Below are 25,518 nucleotides of genomic sequence, written 5' to 3'. Positions count from 1 at the left end.
GAGGCAGAACAAAAGAACTATCAAAGCAGTTCACACCTCCTCGGCCATAGATGCAGCATCCTTGTATCCCTGAGGACCAGGCTGGCTTTTACAGAGGCTGAGGCTTGGTAAGATCCTCAGAGTGGGGAGCTGTTTCCAACTTCCATACTGGAAAGCTCCAAAAATAATGGAGAACGGTAATGGGAAAGGGAAATGGGCAAAAATTACCCACTGATAAGAAAAGTAGTGGTTACTTTCCTTTTTTTATTTTCAAAACTGAGAATCAAAGTCTAGTGCTTGTAATTTTAACTGCAGTGCAGAAACAAAACGGGGAAAGGGAATTAATTGAAGCCCACATTAGATAATTGGCAATGTAGTAAGGGCAGCAGTTCCATAGTATGTGCCTATCACAAGAAAATTAAGAGATCACACAAGAGTGTGAATGAATAAAAATTTCTCTTGAAACAGTCTCTGAGAAAAAGCTGTGAGGGAGAGCCACGGTATTTATTTTGGCAAACCTGAGATCAGATTTTGTTTTGTGTATTTTATTCCCCTTGCAGATTCTGATACCAGAAAATAAGTGAAATGAGCAAAGGAGTTGGTAATTATTGTAAGTTTGTCTGCTACAATCTGGAAATTATAAAGTACTGCAGGTTGCTCCAGGCTATAAATCCTAACCCAAAGCCACATGCAAAGCCTTGGAAAATTGAAATGCTGCAGTTGGGTTTAACCAGCCAAAAAACCCCAGCTGCTGAGTCACTCTAACTACACAGTCAACAGTTAAAGGATGTATTGCAGCACCCTGAGGAATATATCAGAGGAATAAAAAATTATTAAAGCACATGTATAAACAAGCTTTGCCAACACTTAAAAAAAATCTATGAAATTATTGATAGAATAATAAACTGATTTGGAATGGCAAAGACCCTTTAAATTATCAAGTCCAAATGTTAACCTAACGCTATCAGCTCCACTACTAAACCATCACCCTAAGTACTATGCCTATTGAAAATAAAGGAACTTATATTGAAAACAACTTTTCATTTTTTCATTATTTTAAAGAAAAGCTGTTTACATGGTTGACAGGAATCCACTCCAATAGATGCCATCCTAGCTCCCCACAAAACCTTTGAAATTATCTTGATGGATAGAAAGAATGACTAAACTCTGTTAGGTCAGCATTTGAAAAATACTAAACAAAACAGTGGTATTTTATGCAATTTATTTTGATATGGAAAGGTTGTAGCTATTATAATTATTGTCTGAATTGGAGTATTGAATACCCAAGAAACACAGTAATATGAGAAATGGGGCATAAAGTAAGGGAAAAAACCAAACCCATAAATCAACATCCTTCTCTTAAATGTAATTTTTTTTGGAATCTCAGTTTTCAGTGAGAATTGATAATAATCTTTAACTAAAGAAGACTTTATTACTTCATCTGGCTGGTGAAGAAACCCAAAGAGCACTCACAAGCACCAGCATTTTGTTTAACCATGATGCTTAACTGCTGTCATACTCTGTTATCACCTTGGTCTATGGCAGCTGCTGTGGGCCAGGGTTTGGAGGGACACAGAGAGCAGGGAACCCACCTGAGCTGTGGGTGAGACTACACCAGGTCTGACACCCTCCAGAGCATGTGACACACCAAACTGCTCAACATGTTCAGTCCCTAGGACTCCTCTGTGCACCTTCTGTGACCCAGCACCGGGCATGCACTGCTCGTCCCCATGGATGTGTGAGCCAAGGGCTACACTGGACACAGCAACCATGCTGCAGCACAGTTCCTGCTTGGTTAGCACAAACACAGCCAACAGTAATCCTCTGTAGAGATTTTAATGTCTTCCCATAAAAAAAAAAAAAAAAAGCTCAAAACAAAATAAAAAACCCCAACAACTCAGCAAGTAGTACTAATTAGAGACTTGTGCATTTACAAGGGCATGGTAGTGTCCTTCCTTGGCCAGTAGCTGGCTGTGGGTGCCCTGCTCGACCACCCTGCCATTCTGGATCACCACGATGATGTCGGCTGTCTGCACGGTGGACAGGCGATGAGCAATGACGATGCAGGTCCGACCTTGCCGGGCGTTATCCAGAGCTTTCTGGACAATCTGTCCACAGAGAACACAACAATACTGTTAGCACCTGAAAAGGCTTCCCTTGTCCTAGGAACTACCTTTGATTTCTCACTCTCTTATCACCTGAATACAAGCCGCACAGATACATACATGTCAGTGCACACAGGACACTGTGTGCACTGTACTCAACAGGATTTCTCACTGAAGTCAGTGAGCCTGATCAAACAACTATGAGACATGGAGGAGTGGGTTCTTGGGCATCCAGCTTGTGTCAGAACACAAATTAAGTATTTACCATCAAATACAGCTGAGAGGAAGACAATTGAGGAGTATCAGATCAATGTGGAGTTTTATACTTAAAATTTCTTTTTTTTTTCTACTTTTTATTCAGTAAATATAAATATCTTTCTAGTATAGTTCAATTCAAACCTTTCAGGTGGAAAAGCTACTGTGATACACCTGACTTGTTTCACAATTGACCATTTGTAGTATGTTTGCTTTAATTTTATTCTACAGAAAGCAACTAGCTATGTACATAGGCGTAAGTATTTCACATCATAATCATTATTCACCTTTTCACTTTCTGTGTCAAGAGCAGAGGTAGCTTCATCCAGAAGCAGAACAGCAGGATTACGAACCAGAGCACGGGCAATTGCTATTCTTTGCTTTTGACCTCCAGAAAGTTGTGTTCCTTTCTCACCCACCCGGGTATTATATTTCTGGATGTTAGAAAATAAAGATCACCAGTGAATACTATTAGAGAAGGAAGATTAGAAAAGTAAAATTTATTCATGGTTCTAAAAGTTAAGCAATTTAATCTCGAAACAAAGAATAGTGCAAGTGGTTTTAAGAAAGCCAAGGCTTTATAAACATCTCTAGTACAAGCAGTTATATATACAACCACACATTCATATTCAGTCTGAAAATTTACTCCCTCAAAGGCTGGAATAGGTCTTGAATGGTACAAGCAGTGAGGCATCCAAAGAGCATACGATCATAAGATTAACAAACAATTTAATTCTTACTGACATATACACAAAGAATTTGAAGTTACATTGCTTGTGAATTAAGAATCTCAAACATTATTAGTAGTAATGAAAATTAAATATTTTTCAATAATATTGCCTCAGTTTCAGGTACCCAGAACTACAGTGAAAACAAGCTATCAAAGCATTTTTTCTTGTTAGAACCAAATTCTTGCCAGGCATGAAGGTCAAATGCTATGCCATTCACTTTTGATTTACTGTCCCTTTGTATTTACTAAGAATTCCTTGTGCACATCCATTCAATTAGAAATAGGCTGCTTTCTTTTATTGTTTCTTTTTTTTGGAAAAATGTCTTTATCAGAGTAACTTGAAGAGTTTCTATTGTCAAAGGAAAAATATATTAAAAAAATTTTATGAGCACTTATACATAGAACATTCTCTTATTTCCCTCTCCCTACCTCCCCCTCATCCCCAATTATTCTGGGTTGTCTACCACTGTAATAATGAAAACATTGCTTTTTTTCTTTTTTTTTTTTTTTTTTTGAACAAACGGAAAAGGATTTTAAAGCTTGAAACACACTGACATTTTAAAACATAAAGGCTATTATATTAGGGGAAACAAAAGCGAGCACTACCTTGATATTGCTATATCATTCCAAATATATGATCTCACTGTGAAGAGAACATCACTGTCTCTTACCTCTGGCAGTTTTTCAATGAAGGCATGAATATTTGCTGCTTTAGCTGCTTCTTCAATTTCCTCCTGACTAACCATCCTACTGTTGTCTCCATATTGGATATTTTCAGCAATGCTGCTGTCAAACAAAATGGGCTCCTGTGACACCAAGCCCAGCCTGGACCTCAGCCATTGTAAATGCAGAGATTTGGTATCAAATCCATCTGCTAGCTAGAAAAAGCAACAGAAACATGATGCCAAGCTGGCTACTGAACTCATCCACACATAGCTACTGTAAACAGAAAATGTGAATTCTAAAAGAAAACCCATTATGTGTTATTTTACCTGATGTAATCAAGTAAATTTCTTGCATGCTAAATGGAGAACCAGCAGAATAGATGAAATATTTTCCTGCATTGGTTTTTAATTTTTTGTTGTTTTGCTTCCATTTGCTAGCAAGCAGAAACAACCTGCAGGTAACAGGTTGTTCTTGAGGTCCGTCCAGCCCTACTGACCACAAGAAGCACCAGGAAACTCATGGGATAGCCTGCCCCTTAAAAAGCTGAACGCAACAATAAATATTCTCAGTCATAGGTCTTTCGATCTTACAGCCTCCAAAGGAGGTTTCTTTCCACTTTTTATACCCATTAACCCATATAGCCTGTTGGGACCTCCTGATGGTGAGATTACATTTGTGTTACCTGAAGCATGTATCTGTGTCCCTAATGTGTCAGTTCACATAAGCAGGAAAACTTACACACTGACAAGCAAGACACATTAATGTTATGCCCCTGTCTGACCAGGGTGTGAGGAGCCTTGGGGAGGAAATGCAGGCAGACATGGTCATTCCTTTCCCAGGCAAGATCCGTGACCTGAGGAAGCACATTTTGCCAGCATGGATGCTGCTGCTGGGACATGTGGGCAAATGCACAGGGCAGGCAATGACAGGGGTTTGGGGATTGCCTACAGATCCACTGGAGGCACAGCCTCCGTAACTCACACCTCTAAAAAAAGGCATCTCAACAGAGGGACTAGCAGGCTTGTCAAAAGCCTCTGAAACCTTGGCAGATAAAGAGTTGTGTAGATCTAATTACTATTAATAGCTACACAAATCTATTCTTACCACTTGTCCTTCCACAGGGTCATAAAATCTCTCCAAGAGCTGAATGGATGTGCTTTTGCCACAGCCACTGCTTCCTACTAATGCCAGAGTCTGTCCTTTTTTAACTTTCACATTAAGTCCTTGCAAAACCTGAACTTCTGGCCTTGTTGGATATACAAAATGGACGTTTCTGAATTCAATGTTGCCTTCAAAATGGCTCTGAAAAGAAGAGAGTTCTTATATTAACATTTATATTAACATGCTTATATTAACATTTATTAGCCTTAACTATAACAACACTTGTTAATACTTGGTTATTAAAGTGAGAGATCCAAGAACGTTTGGGAAGGTGTTTTCAAAAGTGCTTTTGAAATTCTTTTAAATGACATATTGAACTGAGCATAGTATCACTAGTATAGGATGATCTGTAAGTCACTACATCCTTCTGGAGAAGTTTTCTGCATCTCTTGTGTCTGTTTCTCATTTCATCTTTGAAAAGAGTATCACAGAAGCACAGAATAAGCTGAGATGGAAGGGACTTTCCAAGATCAGAGTCCAACTCCTAGCCCTACACAGCACCATCCCCAGGAATCACAACACGTGCCTGAGAGCATTGTCCAAACACTTGAACTCTTGTCAGGCTTGGTGCTGTGACAACTTCCCTGGCGAGCCTATTTCAGTGCTCAACCACCCTCTTAAGAAAAGTAGAAAATATCCAGATTTTTCTTTTCTAATTGAGATACTTCTACTTGTGATATAAACTGTATCGTTTGCTTTCCTGATCTTACCCTGCAGGTAGCACAATTTGAACAACTGCAACACAAGGTCAAAATCAGAGATTAAGATAACAGAGCTAAATTCTTCAGTAGGTTATCCACGAGCACAAAGGACAAGCTGTGTTTAAAAAAGCAGTGATAATTAATTAGACATCTTAGACAGGTTGATATTTAAGCACAAGTGGAAGAAAGGGGGAAAATGCCAAGGCTGTCCTGTTCTTTGGGGTATGAGCCAGCCCCCTGTACATGCCAGCAGCACCACTAAGACGATGCTCTCACAGCAGGTGATAACCTAATTTGATGGACTCAAACATTTGCTTTGCTAAGTCACAGGCATCACTGGCAGTTAAGTCCAGTCTACCCTAAAAACGTTTTCACTTAATTTTTATTTTACTGGAGACCTCCTGCCAAGTCTTTCAATGTCTGTGTCAGAGAACCCTGGTTCAAGAAAATATGCAAGCATGCTCAGAACTTTAAAGGCTGAAAATCCAGTATATAAGCTTGAAGTTATAGAAAACTGGATTACAGCTTCCTGAGCAGGAGCTACCCTCTAAACCTACATGGGAAGTTAATTTTAAATTTAGATGAACCTGGATGTGCCATTGTAATCCTTCCAGAATATGTAAATTGAAAGCATTACATGCATAAATTTGACAAGTGCTGAGGTCAGGCACCTTAATGACAATTTTGGTTTAGAAGCAAGGCTTTTTGGGGAATTTTGGTGTGTTTTCTGATTTATACTTTTTATTGTTTTTTTGCTTGTTATCTTTCCTCCCTGAACTTTAGCGCAAACTAAATTATTCATTAAGCTTGTTTTGACTTCACAAGAGCCCATTTTTAATTGTAAAAGTTTTCACAGATGGAATAGGATGGCTTTTGGCAGTGTCTTTCTGTAAAGGAACTAATCTCTCTTATTTACAAAATAATTAGAAAAATGCATTAGTATTTTATTTCTCCTATAAACTCTTACAAAGACAACAAAACTTTTATTGGAAATGACATTATCAGTGTTTTCCTGAAGCCATTTACACTGTGAGTCAGTAGAATGAAAAGCATTTTTTTTATCATTTAGAGAAAAACTACCTTAAAGGCCATACACTTCTGTCTGAAACCCAGAAATAATATGGTCCCTAAATAAGTCAGTATATCACTATTTATATAGCGTCTGTTTTTTTGACAAAACCATAGGATGGTTTGGATTGGATGGATCCTTAAAGAACATTTAGTTCCAACCCCCCTAACACGGGCAGGGACACCTTTCACTGGACCAGACTGCTCAGAGATCCATCCAGCCTGGCCTTGAACAATTCCAGGGATTGGATATTCACAACTTCTCTGGGCAACTCATTCCATCCTCACAGGAAATAATTTTTTTTCTAGTATTTCATCTAAGTCTACTCTCTGTCAGTTTTAAGCCAATCCCCTATGTCCCATCACTACATGCTCTTGTAACAAGTTCCTCTCCATCTTTCTTATAGGCTCCCTTCAGGTCACAATTAGGTCATCCTAATTCAGCACCCTTTTGTGACACCCTAAGAAATAGGCACCTGTGAATACAATTGCCACTAATAGATAATTACTAATTTATTTTGTTACAACATTTTTTCCTGTGAAAAAAGAAAACTCCTTCCAAAAAATATACCCAAAACCCCAAAGAAACATCTTCAATATCCGGCCAAGCTCCCATACAAAATGACACCAACCCTTACCAATTTTTCACCTTGTTCACTGTAACTGTCAATTAGAGGTTTTCTGTCCAAAAGCTGAAAAATTCTTTGAGCTGACGTTCGAGCTTTGCCATAGTCCGGTGCCATGGAAGAAGACTGACCAACATTCATAGCTGCAAATATGACAGAAGAGAAGACTCTAAAAAGCAAAGGACAAAGCGTGATTCATTCCAGGTAGAACAATGCATTATTTTCCTACTGTGTGAAACATACCTTCAAAATAAAGATTTTTTAGCATGTTTAGGTTATGATATTTCTGGAGCTCCTCACACTCCAAGATGTCATCCAGTACTAGGAAGGTCAGCTTGCTCCCACAGCTAGTTTACAGCTGAACAGCATTATCATATCACTTCTCTTTTTAACATTCTCTGCCTGGAAGGGACATCGAAGGGCAAAGGCTTCTCCAGAGTAGATGTGCTGAGCTTGCTGCTCACTTCTGTTGTTTCACTGCCCAAAGATGCACCTTTCCCCAAAACAGCCCTTATGCCTAAAGAAAACTTCCAACCAGACTGAATTCCTGGATTCCCATGCCCCATTACCTCTGTAATTTGATAAAATAATTTGCATGCATTGAAATCACTACACTGTGTACTAATTTTGATATTTTTTATGTTTTATAAAGTATACTCACATAAATACATTTTCAAAGTTGCTCAGACAATTAGCAATGAGCCACGCTCCAAATCTGAAGACTGCTGCATTAATAAAGTACTCTGAACATTGAGCTATTCCATAGGTAAATCCATAGAAAGGGGCTTTTCTCAGAGATTTTCTGATAAAAGAAGATACTTTCCATAAATTATTTGTAAAAGAGAAACAACAGACACTCGTTGGGGGATAGCCAGACTTCTGGAATAAAATTTTCAAGAAATCCAGCTCACCCTCAAAACCACAACAAATCAGCCCACAACACACATACTCACAAACAATCCTTGCCAGACCCTAAGAGCCCCAACTTCATGACATAGAACCACCCTTAGGACAGAAAGCAATGAAAACCTTGATCCTCAGTTATGTTAAATTGAATCCCCTTCCATTGCTTTTATAGCAGGACAGGTCACTAGAGCAGTTAGTTAAAATGAAATAAGTTAATGAGTACCCCATATGACCCATTTTATAAAGAAAACAAGCAGGCTCAAGCCTGGCCTGAGAGCTGCCTGCAGGCTTCCACCAGCTCATCCCATCTGAGCAGAGCATGGACACATTGCTGCGTATCCCCACTAGAATTCAGACTATGCCACTATTTCTCAATCTGTCCCTCTGGAAAGGTTTCATTTTGTGTAGCTAATTGAAACACACACCAAATGAGAATCTGGTGAACTCTGTCCTCATTGTTTAGGATGCTCTCTGAGGAAAAGGAAATCTCCTTTCTAGTTTGAGCTGTAAATCAGACCTGTGACAGTCCAAGCAAGCATCCTGCCCAAATCTAGGCTCTTAGCAGTTCACCAGACATCGAATTTTAACACTATTTTGGCTGATGCAATATATCATTTTCAATTCCTTCTTTTACATTAGAAGCAATTTAGATTTTGGGCTATTTTATTGAAATAAAATGGAGCTAGAAACATCTGGCAACTGTAGTGATTCAAATGCATTTCAGTGGAGAAAAGTCAGTGGAATGTAGTGGATCAAACAAGGGAAAAGTATGAAGTTCTTTTCAAGGTTTTAAAGTCATACAGGAGGAATAAAACTGGTTTATGTTATAAAGGGTGTGGTGGAACTGGCAGTTCATAAGTTAAGTAGCATCAGTGCAATACACGGACATGGAGTTAACACATATCATATATTGTAGGCAAATACAATATTCTGTAACACATGCAAAGAATGCAGTTTCTAAAGTGTTTTCATAATAAAAGACAAATCCTACCAATGTTTTTTTGTCACTCTACACTTAATTATGTATATTAAAATTTAGAGACTATACAAATTCCAGAGCTATCTGAACAGCTATTGATATTCTTCCCAGTCTTTAGGGTATTGGCTAAGTTCCAAGAAAGGTATTTACAGTAAATCTGAAAGACTAAAGTTCAATGTAAAGAAAAAAAACCCACCTATATGTATGATTCAAACAAGCAACATATCTTTCATAAAATGCTTCTTCCTTGGTCAGTGAAGCTACAGTTCTTATGTTTTCAACGGATTCTGTTGAAATCTAAACAAAGAGATTGAACAAATTAGAGGTAATCTCTTAAGACTGCAATCTGCAAGATATGAACACTTGATTTCTTCTCTAGCATTTATTATTTTAGATCAGAATGTTCTTGCTTAAGAGTAGGGATGAAGGTGAAAAGTCCTAAGCAATGAGATTATTCATCAGCAGTGTCTTCCCTAACTCATGGATTGTGACCCTCATGAATTAAACCAAATTTAATAAGATGGGGACAAACACGAGTAATCTGGACACAGCTTACTCTTTTGCATGGACTGCTTCACTCTCCTGGAAGAGCACTATCAGGTGAGTGAAGGCAGTACCCTGAAACTTGAGCATATTAATGGCTTGCCTTTATGACAGAATAGAAAAGTATCAATGTTGCAACACTTCTGGCTGCAGCAGAGGAGTGCAGAGCCACATTGCTCACCCTAGGCACCAGTGCTGGGGCTGCTTCTGCTGCAGCTGCCACTGCCCAGAAATCCACTATGGAGGCTTTCAAATGCATTTTTATATTCTAATTTGCAGATGGTTTGTGTTATCAGTGTTTTGCTTTTCCTGAAGATATATAAATATTCCTCTCAACATCCTTCATTTATCTTGGACAATTGAGTCAGATATAATATAACTACAATGTCATCCTTAAAAGTGATCTCACACAGAACTCTGTACGAACTGAAGAACTTACTCTTCCAGCCTCTTCCAAAGCTTTTTGATCTTCTGCAGCATGACCAGTCATAGAGCTGGCACTCACAGCATTTGCACCAACAATAAAAGGAATGCAGGCCAGGATAAGCAAAGTTAGCTGCCAGCCATATATAAATGCAATAATGATGGCAGTCACAAGGGTAAAGACAGTCATAGTCATCAGCGCAAGTCGGCTTCCAGTTGCCTAAGAAAACCCCAGAAACCCCCCAAGTATATGTAATTAGATTTTTAATTTTTGTTGCTTAAATTACCACTTCAAATTGCTGTAGTTAAGGCCAAAGGTTTGGCTGGAAAATGAAACCATGTGCAATCACATGTGTGGGCATTATGCACCAACTTCTCTCGTTCCTAGAGATTCCTCACACCTGCCAGCATTCAGGCCTTCAAGAGGTATTAATGTAGTCTAGAGAGTTGCACATGACAGTTGTTTAATGAAATGTATCTAGGACTTCATACACTACCCAAGGTAGAGAAAATTGTGACCACTGTGACAGTAGGGCAAGTTGGCAGTTTGATGACCAGCATTAGGCAAGAGTGGCTTGGTTCTAACAGCAGCCAACCACTGAGACCCTCCACACTAACAATGGTGAAAAATATTCATCGTTAGCTTCGTACATTGCTGCACTTGAGGTTGTGCTCTTAGAGAAAAGAACTCTGAATTTGGCCGCCCTACAGAAATGCTTTATCTCAGTGGGATAATGAGTAGGAAAGACTAACTCTGAAGAATTTCACCTCCTCTCAGCCTGTATAGCCTTTTCACCAAAAACTTTTTAAAATGAGAGTTGATTAGCATCCAGAATCTGGGTGGGATCTGATCTGCAGAAAGAACTTCTGCAAATAGTCCTGTGGAAATAGATCATCTTCCAGACCTTGGCATGATGGTAAAAACAAAAACTCTTGGGTGGGAAGCAAATATTCTTCTTTCTTTTGCCAAAGGGTTTCCTGCCGTGAAAAGACTTTTCTTGTTCAATACATTTAAAATATTAACAATTAAATCAATGCTGAGGTGAATTGTTGCCATATGTTCTAGGGGTTGCACATAAAGATGGATTTGGAAACTTCATCCAGTGCAGCATGAGGCATGGGACGGACTTACTGACGTCTGGTAATCCAGACATCACAATAACTCTGGACATCCATTCATGCCTTAGTTGTTTTTTGTAGTTAGGGAACTGTGTGCACCCCTCCTTTTTACTGCCCTGACAGGGTGATAGACTTCATTGCCACTGAAGCAAACAAACTTTAAAAGATGAAGATGACTAAATTATGTCAAAGACTATTTCATCCCTGCAAGCCTGCAATGAAGGAGGGCTGAAGAGAAACAAAAACCTATGGAGACTGAAAAATGTAGGGATTAAAAGATTTGTGATGTACAAATATGAAGGGGAAAAAATACATTAGTAAACTTTTCCCCACAAGTCCTGCAGTGATTTGCTTTTCTCTGCAAAGAGACAGAAAGAAACAGAACAGTTTCTTGAGTAGTTCTCTTCCTTGGCCGTTGTCCTCTGTGGCACTTTTAAATTGTGCTGGTCTATTTCTTGCTGTTTGTGAAGCACATTTTGTGGTAATGGGAAGAATTCTCTTCACTGAGGTCAGTAAGGGTTTGTATCCCCTGCAAATGCAACCTCTTTGTGGCATTCGGGTGACACCCATAACATGGTGTAAAAACCTAGGGTCCAGTGACTGTGGTCCAAGCATAATGCAGATTTCACTTTGTATGGTGAAATGGTCTACAGTTATATATTTAGCTTAAAGACTTGCAAGGAGGTACATGAAAGGTACATGAATATCTGCTGGATTTTTGATAGTTGTAAATTATCAGCTGAGAAATCATTTCCAATGTGTTTGTAGCATGCTATGTAAAGGCATCTACCAGTCTGTGGGGTCGATTTCCTACTTTGTTTCCTGAAATAACCTTGGAGTTCCTTGCCAGTTGCAATTAATATTTTTAAGGAAAAAGATATTTGAAAAATAAACATAAAAGAATCAACATACGCCTTTAACTTGGGAAGCATCTGTAGCAAGACGAGTTAGCAGAACACCAACAGCATTTTTCTGGTCATCATACCATCCAATCTCCTGCAAGAAAATATATTGATTTTTCTTCCAAAAAAATACATGAAACAGGATGTCTGAGTGAATATTCTCTCTGTGTAGTCAGCATTTCCAAGTAAATGAAAAGAAGACACTTAAAAAATATTCTTTTGTGGACATCTAAATGTTTGTAATCAAAGTGTTCTTGGCTGTGATGTTTTCCTGAAAACATTTATAAACTTTTATTATAGCTGCCATTTATTTAGACATTCCTTGGTCCTGAAGAGGTTAACTATTCTCTTACAAATTACCTATCCCATCAGCTACAGAATCATAGAATATCCTGAGTCAGAAGGGACCCACAAGGATTTGTACATACAGAAAGGAAAGGAAGTTTTTTTATTTGCAAAGGCTATGGTAGGGTTCTTTCTACTTCCAATCACCAGTTTACTGTCTTCTGGTCCCTTTCAGAGGTTTCTACAAACACACATGTTCTTGTCAATACCCATTTCTCTCTCGGTATCCTAACTGCCTAATTCATACCTGCTGAAGTAATGCTCTGAAGGACAAAGAGCGCAGTCTCATTGTTAGGGTCTCCCCAGACTTTCCAAACATGAATCCCTGGAGGAGGAAAGCCAGTCACATTTTCTCATCTGATGCTGTAACTCTGTTTTTAAATCTGCCCAACAAAAGCAATCACACCAAGAAGCTCAACAAAAGCCATCACACCTACAACCCCCTGTGAATATATATGTCCTGGGAAAAGCATCATTCACATTCTTGAACCTGAATCTTGATTTTCTCACAGAAAGGAAGCAACATAACAAAGAAGGCATCTATATATTACATACTTGTATCACAACCACCCAAGCAAAGGGAGATTAAATTTTTCTGGTCAATCTTGCACACACAGACAGCAACGCTACAAGATAAATCAACCTGTCTAGTGATTGGCCTCCCTACCCTGACTGTGACCAGAACCATTCACTCAGAGCAGTCATACCAATGGATTTGTATGATGTGGACATCAGTGAGCACACAGTGTTTTCTGCAAGCTTTAAGAGCGCAAGAAATGATGGAATTTACTCGATGGTATGAAAAGAACTGTCTGCAATGGAAAGAGTGAGTCTGCTTTATACTTACTTTGGCAAGAGCCTATAGACTAGTCAGTGAGAAATATCACTATTAACTTTGACTTTTAAGGCTAGACCCTCAACTTTGATTTGAATCATGTTGAATTAACATTTCCTTCAGCAGATTATTTAAACCAAGAGCAAAAATATAGACATATGTCTTTAGGTAAACATTAACATTAAACCTGCGTATCTCAGGAAAACCCTGGTACTTGTGCATATTTTTGTCAGCTCTGATTGGTTTTTTACTTCTCAGATTGTGTTGATATGAGTTATACCTGCAGCCTGCTGGAGAGTTCAGAGTTTTTAAAATTTCAGTGTAGTGACACTTACTTGGATTATGTATGCTGCTAAGATAATCACTCCAAGTAAAAGAAATATTAAAGAAAGCAACACAGTGTTTTTGCTCCTTTTTTCTGGATCTCTTTCTTGAAAAGCCTATGAAAAGAAAAAAACCCACAAAAATGAGTACATAGACAAGCATCCATTACATAAGCCAGCCTTCACCTCAAGAAGTTTGTCTACTTTAATTTCTTTTAGTAAGTATCCTGGATCCTAAAATCAGTCTGTAGTCAACTTTCTGTTGAGGACCCAGCAGGTAGTTCAACTTTCCATTTAACCTACATCGCACTAATTTGTTCTCCCAGATCCATCAATGTTCCTCCTTCTCTCCACTGGAAAGATGCAGTTCCACCATCCTCTGCTTCTAGAGAGTCCCTTCAACATTTTTCAATGGATGTATTTCGAGTTAATCCCACTCAGAGACTTCCATGGAAAGAAATGAGTGGTTAAGCATGAAGAAAGCTCAGGACTGCAACTTCCAGTCGCAGAAAAAAAAAAAACCCACCCAAAAAAACACCAAAAACCACCCCACCAAAAACTCCCAAAGAAACAAAACCCATAAACAAAACAAAAAACAACACCCCAGACAAAAAAAAAAGAAAAAAAGAAAGAAAAACCCAAAAAAAACTTACCCCAATGATTTTTCCAAATATAACTGCAAATGCAGGATGGACTGCACCTATGACAGCAGCAGCAATCACTCCTAGCAGTACATAGAACCACTCAGGTTTGTTCAGAGCCAGAATTTTTAAGTAAGGCACAGGAGGAAGATTTTCTTCCTACAGGAAAAAGTTGTAAGTTTTCCTTGGAAAGTTGCAGAACATAAAATTCTCAAGACAGTGGGTGTTCATTAGGCCTTGAGCAGTGAACTGTCTTGGTAAAATGCTGAAAGCCCTCTCTGTGCACTCAGATCAAGCAAACATGCTGGGGATTTGCTGCTTTGCTGTTTCATGTCCTAGAACATCAACTGCACTGTAAAAATTTGTAGGCAAAAAAACTTAACAAAAGGCTAAGTCATGAGGGGAGAGGGGTCAGGACAGTTCACTGAAAGTCAGATAGGACTGGTCACCATGAATGGCAGCTAACATTTCAATCATTATAAAGAACTGAAAGTCTCACAGTTCAGAGGATAGAAGAGACCCCTCCAGCTAAATGCCAGTGGGCTGGCAATAGAACAATTGGGTAGAGAGGTCATTTTTCTCTTTGGCAAACTATATCCAATGAATCATTACCAAAGCCAGGAACGAGGCATATGTTAGCGTCAGTTAGCCTGTTTGTGCTTTCAAGGCACAAAAAATGTTCTGTCTTGCTTTACCACTTTATTTAAGTGCCTATGCTCCAAAGGGATATTTCTGGAAAAGTAAATAATGAAAGCATCAGAAATGAGGCAAAATACTAGTCAGGATTATAAGCAAGTTGTTCTTGCTTCCTGGTTATTTTATCCTGCATTTTAGATGCTGAATGAGGGTGGCTAAATCTCAACTATAAGAGTGGGCTGTTTTTTTCTGAAATAATTACAACTGCTGGATGTTTGGCTTCATTTTTTCTGAATGTGATGAATATTGTATCCTTGAGCATGAACACCCACTACTTCCTCTAAGGTCTTAAGCAGTATTAATATACAGCCAAAAAGTATCTTTTGAAGTTATATGACATTTTACATGATAATTGGAATGGGCCCAGCTTGTTCTTGCTATTTGAAATATTCATTAGTTGGAAGATGTATTTTAGAGAGGAGGAAAGTCTATGGATAAAAATCATACTAAGGATTTAATAATTATTTTAAATATTAATTACAGATGAGATCCTAACTTTCACAGACTTAGAAGTCTGTGAACTTTGGAATTTATATTTTAGGTCTTCACTTCAAAGGTCTTGAAATCAGGCAAAACCCCCGAAAAACTAACCAAAAAACCAAGCAACTTTAATATACCAGACTACTCTTCCAATATTTTTCATGAAAAAATACTACAAAATAGAAAACAAAATCAAGTTTCTGTTGAGCTGCTCATCCCAAGTCTGTTCCAGAATGCACTAGAAATCTGCTCTTTTTGATGCTATGAGCAAGTTTTTTTCAGCTTTGATGAAACAATATAATTTTTCTTAACCCAAATTTCCCACGTGACTTTTATTGATGTATGACATATGTCAACCAAATTGTTTTAACTGTAAAAACCCTGCAAAGCTGAAGCATATACTAAAACATAAAGACTAATGGTTCTTTTAATGGAAATGCTCTTCAAAATGTCAGGGGTTTGATTACTTTTTTTTTTGTTTGACATAAATGTAGTACAATACCCCAGAGTGCCTTCAATTTGGGTACGCACACTCCAGGGATTATATTATCCAGCAATATTTGCAACAGTAAGTACCAGGGAGTAAAGAATCTTGCAAATGAAATCTCTAGCTTAAATTAGAATTCAAATATCTGTACCACTGAAATAATTCTCTTAAATTGTACAAAGCAATGTGACAAATCAATAGCAATTTTTTCCAGTTACACATTAACTCAGTAGTGTTAAAATGAAGATCTTTGTTAAGACAAATTGTCCTCAGATACTCAGTCTGATGAATACTGACTGCAACAGAACCTGAGTAAAGGTTGCATAAAAGACAGCTATCTAAAAGTAATCCAAGATATGTGGTTTTTGTTTATGCTTACATCTTATAATCAAAATTCTAAACTGAAGTTCTAATACCAACCTCCACCTCCTTTTGTTTCTTCTTTTTTCCAAAGGGATTTTTAGATGAGCTCCTCTTGCTCTTATATCTGCTGGATCTTCTTTGTATGCTGCCTGGTATCACAGAGGTTTCAAAATGATTTTGAAGAGTCAGCTCTTCCACAGGATTTATGTTTTCCTCATATTCCTCAGATCCTGTGCCTTCACTATCTTCTGATGAGCCATTATCTTGAACATCACTGGTACAACCCTAGTGAGAATTCAGGATATACATTTACAAGGCATTTTGACTAGAAAGACTTTTTTCCTCCTACATACTGCTGTTTCAATTGTGTAACTGTAGTTGTCTCTAGGCCACAGATATTTCAGTCTGCAATTGCAGAGCAGAAGACTATTTGATTCTGATTTTGTCCCCTTCTTTTCCTTTAAAGCCATCTATGGAATCCACCTGGAATCTAACACCTCTATGGCTATGCCATAATGATGCAGTCTGTGCCTTAAACTCACTTATGTTTTTGTCATATTGGATTGCATAAATATGAAATGCTTATGGGTAAAACCCCAAAGAATTCCAAGCCTGTGTCTGTGCCCAGACTAGAATAACTGAGCAGCTGCCAGCTGGATAACATGCAGGAACTAGAGAGAAAATAGCTCCACCAACCCTTTGACAGCTTTGTGAAATGGAGAAAGAAAGTAAATAAATTTGCCCTTACCTGCTGCATTACAAGGGAATAGTAGACTCCTTTCTGCAGCATCAGTTCACTGTGTGTCCCTTGTTCAACCACGACACCTTTCTCAAATCCAGCAATAGTGTCAGCAGTCCTGATTGTAGACAGTCTGTGAGCAATCACAATGGTGGTACGTCCAGCCCGAGCCTTACAGAAACACACAAAACCCAGTTACAGTTAAGATGTACAAGAAAATATCACAGAAGTTATTTTAGTCTCCTGTAATATATAGTAAACCAAAAGCTTAGAAATACTTTATTTTAAAAGCAAAGATTATTTTTTCCTGGTTTAGTGTCCTTGTTTAGCAGTTCAAGGGCAGTTTCGTTTGAGTAATTTAGGCAGAGAAAGCCACATTAATCTTTTAGATAGGCAACAAGTACTGAAGACCATAAGTTTATTTATTATTTGACTTCTATAACATTTGAACTGTTTGAGGTAAAGTTGCTCACAAAGTGTTTCCATGTGCACGTAAGCATGATGGGGAAATGCCATGAGAATAATTAGATCTTTCTGAAAACAAAGCTAGGATAGCAAATGTATAAAGAACAGATATTTTCTTTTTATACTGTCCCTGCAAATTTTTGGAAGTACAACATCAGCATAATTTCTGACAAGACTTAGCAGGAAAGCATAGAGGAGCAAACTTGCATCAAAAATGGGTTTGGGCCACTCCCTTCTGAAACTCATTTGACAATAATCCTACTGGATTATTACATTATATTATTTGGCAGAAAGAGCTGCTGAAGTCTCAGTTGGCAGATTATGTGTTCCACCCCTCTCCAGATCTCTCACACAGACCAGAGGCACACATAGCCCTCATGCAGCAAATGAACACAGGCTACCTTGTGACTGCTGGACATGCTGGCTTCCCTCCACCCTGATGCCTGGAGCAGATGGCATCTTGGCATGAGGAGAGATCCAAGAGAACCTCATGCAATAAGTATGTTCTGTGAACCTGGAACCTGCTGGAAGTTTCTTGCTACAGAAGTTGTGCTTCGTATGGGCACAGGGACAGGGGTATGAAGAAGATAAGGCCATCTGCAGTAGAGGACTACTTCCATGGAAATTAGAATTCTTCCCCCTACACCTGCCATTGTCATGGACCCGAGGCAAGTCACTCCCAGGAAGTCTGCCACAGTGTGGTTTTTATGCCTCTGGCCTAACGCACAAAGCCTTCACCACTGCAGCTGGGAGCGGTGATCAGAAGTAGCAGAATGCTTTATAGGGTGCAAAGTTATCTAAAAAGAGCTGGCTGCAAGGAGCTGCACATGCATGTCCAGAAACAGTGAGTGTTCATGAGGTTAGCATCTCTGCTCCTCAGCTGTAAAAATAATGAACAGTAGTAGACCCAGTTTTTCCACTCAAGGATGTTGAAATGAAATCTGGAAATCTCATTAGGGGACTACACTGATGGACATCAAAATGCTGTAAAAAGATGACTAAGTTACGATTCAGAGCTCATTTTGATGTGTTCTGATAACATGAAGAGGGATGAGAAAGAGTCCACTTAATTGAGTGACTTCCCTCTGTTATGCACTAAATGAAGCAATAAGCTTATGGAAAAGCTAAGTACTTGATTAGAAAATTTAAGAAAAAACCCAAAACCAAAACACGCAGAAGAAAGATTATATGAATATTATTTTTGCATCTACATGTTACCTCAATACTAATATCACCAGAATTACATGACTATAACAAAGATCGTCACTTTACCTCAGATTTAAACTCACTAGCAAGTGAAGATGACAAATTCTGTATTTTCCTTGAGCCGTAATGGTAATTTGTATTTCTCTGCATAACTACTGAAATGAAAGGCTGGATTTTCCACCTCATTTTAAAAATATATTAAAATAAATATTAGACAAAAGAAAAAACATTGAAGCCAAACCATGAAGTTCTTTTTCAATCAAAGCCTATGGGTTCCTACTGTATGTTGATGGAAACTGCTGATGAAGGTGGGCTGTGAGGAATGTATCGTGCGCTGGTCAGAGACATGGGTACAAGATCTGACAGCTCTGCTCTGCAGCAGCACCCACCCTAGAGCTGTGGGGCTGCTAAAAGCAGGAAAAGAATGAAAATGGCTAAATTTCAAGAGCTTTCTGAAAATTATGAAGCAATTATTCAATAAAGAACAAATACTAGGGATATCAATATCAATACTTTGCTATTAATCCACCTGAAAAAGGCCATTCTGTCCTCATACTTTGCCTTGATAAGATGCCATCAATGTTTTACCAGCAAATGAACAATTATGATTTGAGAAAGGGAGTGCAGGAGACCCAAGTTACAGTTCCACATGACTAAGTGTCTTCATAATTATTAAGAATGCAAAACCAAAACCCCTAAAAAATTAAACCTGACTTTCAAATAAATTTTTGATGGTTCAAATTCCCTGTTAAAACACAGAAATTGAGCATCCATCCAAATTTTACTTTCCAATGCACTTGATTCTGATGGAAGCCCGCACTGAAAATTGTACATTAAATTTTCTTAAGTGCTTGTTGCACTTTTTCATGACAGCTGCTATCTTCAGTGAGTCCTACCTTATCAAGAGCTGCTTGCACTATGGATTCACTCTGAGTATCTAATGCAGATGTAGCTTCATCCAGAAGAAGAATCTTCGGATTTCTTGCAAGGGCACGGGCAATAGCTATTCGTTGCTTCTGTCCTCCACTCAGCTGAGCCCCTCTTTCACCTACCATGGTGTTAAATTTCTGATAAAGGAGAGAACAGAAGTTGTGAGACATCTCAAATCCTCACTTCTCAGTGCAACCCCAAGTACTCATCTTCTAGAAGATGTAGCTTCTTCCAGCTGACTTGAGCACAGGCAGAGCAATCATGGAAGGATGTCCATCCAACTGACCCTTAGCCAAACCCTCCTACCCCCACATATTGTGCCTGCCTAACTTTGAACTTATGGTTCTTTAAAGATCTTTATTGCTCACTCAGTGCTCCAAACCATGGGGTTTCTCAAGGCAAGACTGTAAAAGGGATCTCTATATTTTTTGAGGATTGCCTAACTTTCCAAAAGGGTTGGAATTATAGGGAGACACCAATAATGTGCCTCCTTTGAATCTGAGACACTCTGCCTTGGAGTGCCATGGTTTGGTTCCTACTGACCATATCACTTACTGCAAAGTCACAAGTCTCAAAGTCCACTGTAGTTTTTTATACTACAGTGCTATTTAAGAGTAAATATTAACAAATCACTCTTCCTGAGAAGAAGGAACCCCAGAACAGATTGACATGCTTGAAATGGCACATTCTTGAGAGATGGAGCCAAGCTCTCTAAAGTAGTAAAAGGATTGGAAATCAAATCCCAGGTGGGCACTTTCCTCACATTTTTTAACTTCAGGAGCAAAGGCAAGGACATATTATCCATTTATGAGGATGTGTTTAGAATGCTTGACCTTGCTTCTCAGCCCCATTCTGAAAGGAGTAAGGCACCCACTGCTAAGAGAGTTGTGAATCTCAGGCAGAGAAAGAGCTTTGTAACATGCCCTGCTAAAAGGGCATAATTATTTACCTCCACCCACTCCCCCCATTTCCTGCAAATGTACAGACAGCTCCTGACAAAGGGCTTTGGCTTTCTGGTTCTTCTTTTTAAAAGCCAACTCTTCTATGCCTCATGAGATGGGTAGGGATGGCAATACAGCTGTGAAGCTTCCTTTCTCTTGAGTTAGGGCATTGACATTTTTTCCCAGACTCCAGCACAAGTCCTTTGAGAGGACCAAAGGCACAATATCTAGTTGAAAAACTCCCTAAACTGAAAGCTGCTGGAGACAAGAAGTATATTTTGAGAAGTTGTAGTATAACTTCGATTCCCATGCTCTGCCTCTCAGACACAGGACATCAGCCTAAATGGACCTTTCGTTCTTACACTCAAAGTAAGTTCATGAACTTACATCAGGCAGTCTAGATATAAAGTCAAAAGCATTGGCTTCCTTGGCTGCTTGCTCAATTTCAGCATCAGAAATGTCTTCTCTGCCATAGCGAATGTTCTCAGCTATTGTGGTTGCAAACAAAACAGGCTCTTGGCTCACAATGCCAATATTTTCTCGTAGCCACTTTGTATTAAGGGTCCGAATATCTCGACCATCTAAGGTAATCTGAGATGAAAAGAGTGTGTCAAAGAAGTCAAGGAAATGCACTCTGTTCATAATAAAGCAATTAATTATTCTTACTTGAATGACATATCAGCCAGGAGGTCAAGAAAAAAAAAATATTGTCTTTAATAGAAAACTATGCTGGGGATAATCTACAACTGCAGTTTTTCCATTTCTTGCACAAGATGGAAAATGATGATGAGCAGCATAAACAGAGAAGACATCAGGGGCTTTCCCCCCCCCCCCCCCATTTGTTATCCCCTAGTAACCATCGTGTCTGAGTTGGCTTAAGAATTTTACAGCTTCCTTGCACACTTTTTACATGATTCTCATGACCCTATGTCAGTTTGATGTCCTTACAGTTGCAGCTACACCATCATTTCTGTGGCTGTGCTTAACATCAGATCAAAGAGAGTTCAAGTTGGCTAAAAGGAAAGGGAAAGTTATTTTTAAGCTAGGTAATTTCCAGTGTGGTCCTATGAACATTAGCATTGACTCAGCAAAATGGGGGCAGGAATGAACAGCCACAGGAAAACTAAGTTTAAGAAAGAACTGTGTTGAAAACAGCTGCCTCGATACCTTATATACTGATAGTTCAATTTTTCATATTTGAATTTCAACTAGTAGTGGCAAGTATTAAGTAGCATCCTTCAAATATCAAGAATAAAAAGCAAATTTTCTTAAAAATACATTGTTTAATTTCTCTTATTTTTTTTCCTTTGGAAATTTCATGTGGGAAGTATTTACCAACTGGATTTAGTGTTTAGTGGTAAAACACATACCCTGCATAATGATGGAAACTTCTGTTGTGGGTTAGCAGATAGTGAAAAAGAAGCCAAGAAATCAACCATTTAAAATAGGAAAACTCTCTCCAGGTTTTAGCTTACATTCAATGAAAAGGAAGCAAAATACAGCAGGACTCTGTTGGATTATGCTTTGCCTAAGAATGTTTAGGGAATTTTAAAAATGAACAGTTGAAAATTATTTTAAATTCAGATCTTGCAAGTCTACTCAAAGACTTGTGGCATTTGCTATTTGTGATGTACTGTAAGAAGGAGCAGAACAATGAAGTCAAGCCAACAAGAGAAGATAGTTAATTTAAAATATAAATTGCAGAAATATGAACTATACAGATATATGTTGAAATTCAGTCAAAATAGAAAACAAGGTTCAGTCAATATGGGAAACTCATGCATGTCCTAATAGGTCTGATTTTTTACAATTCCTTTGCAGACACTCACTTCTCCCTGGTCAGGATCATAGAATCTCTGCAGCAACTGAACAGTAGTGCTTTTTCCACAGCCACTGGCACCAACTAAAGCAATGGTCTTCCCAGTCTGGACTTTCAAGTTTAGACCTTTGAGGATCTGGGAATAAATAAAAAAAAAATTATATCTTAGTTTAACAAGTTTGATTAGAGAACAGTCTGTCAAGGTAAGTGTAGCTGTTGCTATCAAGGCAGTAGTGAGGGCGCAGTTTGAAGGTATGGCAACATTAATAATATAATTGTATAATTGTATTGTATTATTGGCAATAATAATAATTGTACCTGGGAATATCCAGGAGCACTGATAGGAAAAAGTCTTCACCTATGCTTGTGAAACATATTAGCCTTTGAAACAGGATGGCTGCATGCAACCTGCCTTTTGGGAATGGCCCCTAGATCCTTCTGGCTACCAAAACAAGCCTGGGAATTTTTTGAGAAGATTGATAACTGGAACAGGCCAAGTTCATGCCAAGAAACATTTTAAGAGTTCCCTTGCATAGACCATTGCATTCCATTGCCTGGGAAAATTCCCCCAGCACACTCAAACTAATATAGACACAGCCACACTACTCTGAACTTCATAGCTAATTTTCTCTGATTTGTGTGATCTGGTAGCCGGCTTGGGTCTTAAATTATCCTGCTATGCTCTATTTTCCAGAGCATAATGATTACGAATCTCACAGAAAATTATTTTCAGGTGCTAAAAGGTATCACTGAAAACCAAGCCTGCTTTCTTCTATTTTTAAAATATAAATGGCTGTTTTGACAAAGTAATTGCTGGGAAGCCCTTAATAAATCCTACTCCTTATTGTTAACAGCCTCAGCAAGCTGGGGAGTAGCTGCAGTTGATGATATAATTTTTGCTATTTTCACATTTAGAGAACATTTTACCTCAAAAGATGTCCATGTCATTACAAGTAATGCTGTGTAGTTGCCAAAATATTTGGCTGCTATGGGAACTCTTGTTTATACCAGGCTGATTTATAAGTTTGCCTACACATGTTTTTGCAATGGGAGATTAAAATAGTTGCAATATTCCTCTCCTCTCCCTGTATTATATCCACCCAGTTTTATATTCCCAGGAAGCTGATATCCTGGTGCCTGCATTATCAAGAATGAACTTTATTCTAGGTACCAGATATCTCCAGATGCAAATAATTACTACCACACACTAGGCTAATTCTAACTCTCTTTCATCAGGCAATGTATTGCCAAGATTAAAACTAATAGTAACTGCACTCCTTAGATCTCTTTAATTTGGTTTAACCTGGACAGGTAAGATTGTACTGTGTAGTATCATCTGCTTGAGAGAGTGTGGGTAACTTCTACACAGCTTTGCTGATTCCTTTTGGCTCTACTAAATAACATTGATGCTCTTAGTAGGGAGAGCTGCTGACTCAGATTTGGGAAGGATAAGAAATATTTCTTATTTCCCTCCCATTTGGTGTGCTGACCCACAACACAGCTCAGCAGCCTGAAAAGGATTTTTTGAAAGAAGGATCAAGACTGTGCTCTGTCCCTTCAGATTTCTGAGCCAAGAGAGATAGAAGACGCGTTGTACAAAATTCAGTTAAGGAGAAAGCCCAGCTCTGAATCTGCCCTCCAGATATCCTGGTGTCCTGGAAACAGATTTGATGCAAAATGGGACAGACCTCAGAAGACTGAGTTGGAAAAAGCCACCTGAAGAAACAGCCAGAGAAGTATAAACATTCCCATGCTCACCTCTAAATTAGCATGTCAAGGTTTTAATTGTTGACATTTGAAATCTCTATTTCCACCTCGTTCTTCACCAAGGAAGAAACAACAGCAGCAAATTTCTTTTCACCTTCATCAAGGTGTTTAAAAGATTGCGAACAAATATGGCAGAGAGGGCAAACCAACTGTGTCACCACAAAAGTAATCACCATGACATGATGTACACAGGTCACTAATGGAAACTGAATAGCAGAGAGCAGGCACAACAGTTTCTTGAACAGCAATTTTAACATATGCCCAAAACAATGTTTGACTTCCAAATGTACATTTAGGATGATATGTTCACAACAATATGCTATCAATGTATTGAAAGTCTATCTCCGATAATTTTTCACATGAGATATCGTAACTCCAAAGAGTCAAGGAACTGGAAAAAAATAATTTTCTGTTTTAACTGCTTAAAGTCTGGAAACCTTAATGAAAGATTTTGAAAAATCTTATTTGATTTATCAAAACTCTTTTTCATAGAAATTCAGACTAGAAGCAACACATATTAGATTTGTCCTGCAGAAGAGAATGAGATACACAGCGACAGTAGATCTAGAGCTTTGTTTTTGTGCATCATTGGGGGGAAAGTTATGTCCCATCCCCCAAAATAGGAATGCATATGGCATTCAAGAACAAAATTAGACAACCAACATGGACACAGGTTGAGTAAGTTCAGTAGTCTAAACAGAACACTTACTTTAACATCAGGTCTGGAAGGGTAACTGAAATGGATGTTTCTGAATTCAATTTCTCCTACGAGTTTGTCTGGCTTGTAACCTTCCTTAGAACTGCTATCTATGAGCCGTTTCTGGAAAGAGGTTTGTAAAATAAATTGGTGGTTATTTCACTTTTGGAACTGTTATTTCTGCTACATGCATTGTTCTTTATTTTCTCAGATGCTGGTTTACACTGCAGTACATAGTTGCAGAACTGCTGCATTTTACCTGCAGAATGCTGAATATGGGGGAACATCAAATTGTGAATTCTACTTGCCAAATATAGTGCATGTTCAAAAGCAACAAAATCTGTAGCAGAAAATCTATAATTGCAGAACTTAACTGCATTCCCTTGCAACCAAAACATGGGCTTCAGTAATCTGTATAGGAGGGTTTTATACTCACATCAAAAAGAATGATGTAGCCATTTCTCCATGAACTTTTGATTCCTACTTTAAAATGTTTTATATACACAGATATGCAATTGCTGCATAGCACAGCAAAATCAAGATAATGATATGGAAATCTTTTTTTCATAGCAACATCAGCATTACAGATTATTATTGTTATAACTTTCAATAGTGATATTA

At 38.4% G+C, this 25,518-nt stretch overlaps 1 protein-coding gene across 1 annotated transcript in view; it reads right to left on the bottom strand.

Moving 5' to 3' along the window:
* Positions 1–1,066: 1,066 nt before the first annotated feature.
* ABCB5 (ATP binding cassette subfamily B member 5) overlaps positions 1,067–25,518 on the bottom strand; it is a 33,395-nt gene continuing 8,943 nt past the window's right edge. The window contains exons 11-28 of the mRNA XM_053946272.1: positions 24,910–25,020; positions 22,444–22,569; positions 21,002–21,205; positions 19,640–19,810; positions 17,082–17,243; positions 16,391–16,618; positions 14,320–14,466; positions 13,679–13,783; positions 12,756–12,833; positions 12,174–12,257; positions 10,159–10,362; positions 9,373–9,473; positions 7,953–8,093; positions 7,304–7,460; positions 4,840–5,037; positions 3,741–3,947; positions 2,627–2,773; positions 1,067–2,087 (exon numbers count right to left, since the gene is read on the bottom strand). Coding sequence (XP_053802247.1) covers positions 1,890–2,087; positions 2,627–2,773; positions 3,741–3,947; positions 4,840–5,037; positions 7,304–7,460; positions 7,953–8,093; positions 9,373–9,473; positions 10,159–10,362; positions 12,174–12,257; positions 12,756–12,833; positions 13,679–13,783; positions 14,320–14,466; positions 16,391–16,618; positions 17,082–17,243; positions 19,640–19,810; positions 21,002–21,205; positions 22,444–22,569; positions 24,910–25,020 — 2,769 coding nt within the window. The 3' untranslated portion in view covers positions 1,067–1,889. The remainder of the gene's footprint in view (positions 2,088–2,626; positions 2,774–3,740; positions 3,948–4,839; positions 5,038–7,303; positions 7,461–7,952; positions 8,094–9,372; positions 9,474–10,158; positions 10,363–12,173; positions 12,258–12,755; positions 12,834–13,678; positions 13,784–14,319; positions 14,467–16,390; positions 16,619–17,081; positions 17,244–19,639; positions 19,811–21,001; positions 21,206–22,443; positions 22,570–24,909; positions 25,021–25,518) is intronic.

The sequence above is a fragment of the Vidua chalybeata genome, chromosome 1 (assembly GCF_026979565.1).
Source record: "Vidua chalybeata isolate OUT-0048 chromosome 1, bVidCha1 merged haplotype, whole genome shotgun sequence".
NCBI classification, from domain to species: domain Eukaryota; kingdom Metazoa; phylum Chordata; class Aves; order Passeriformes; family Viduidae; genus Vidua; species Vidua chalybeata.
This window is presented reverse-complemented; position numbering and strand designations above follow the sequence as displayed.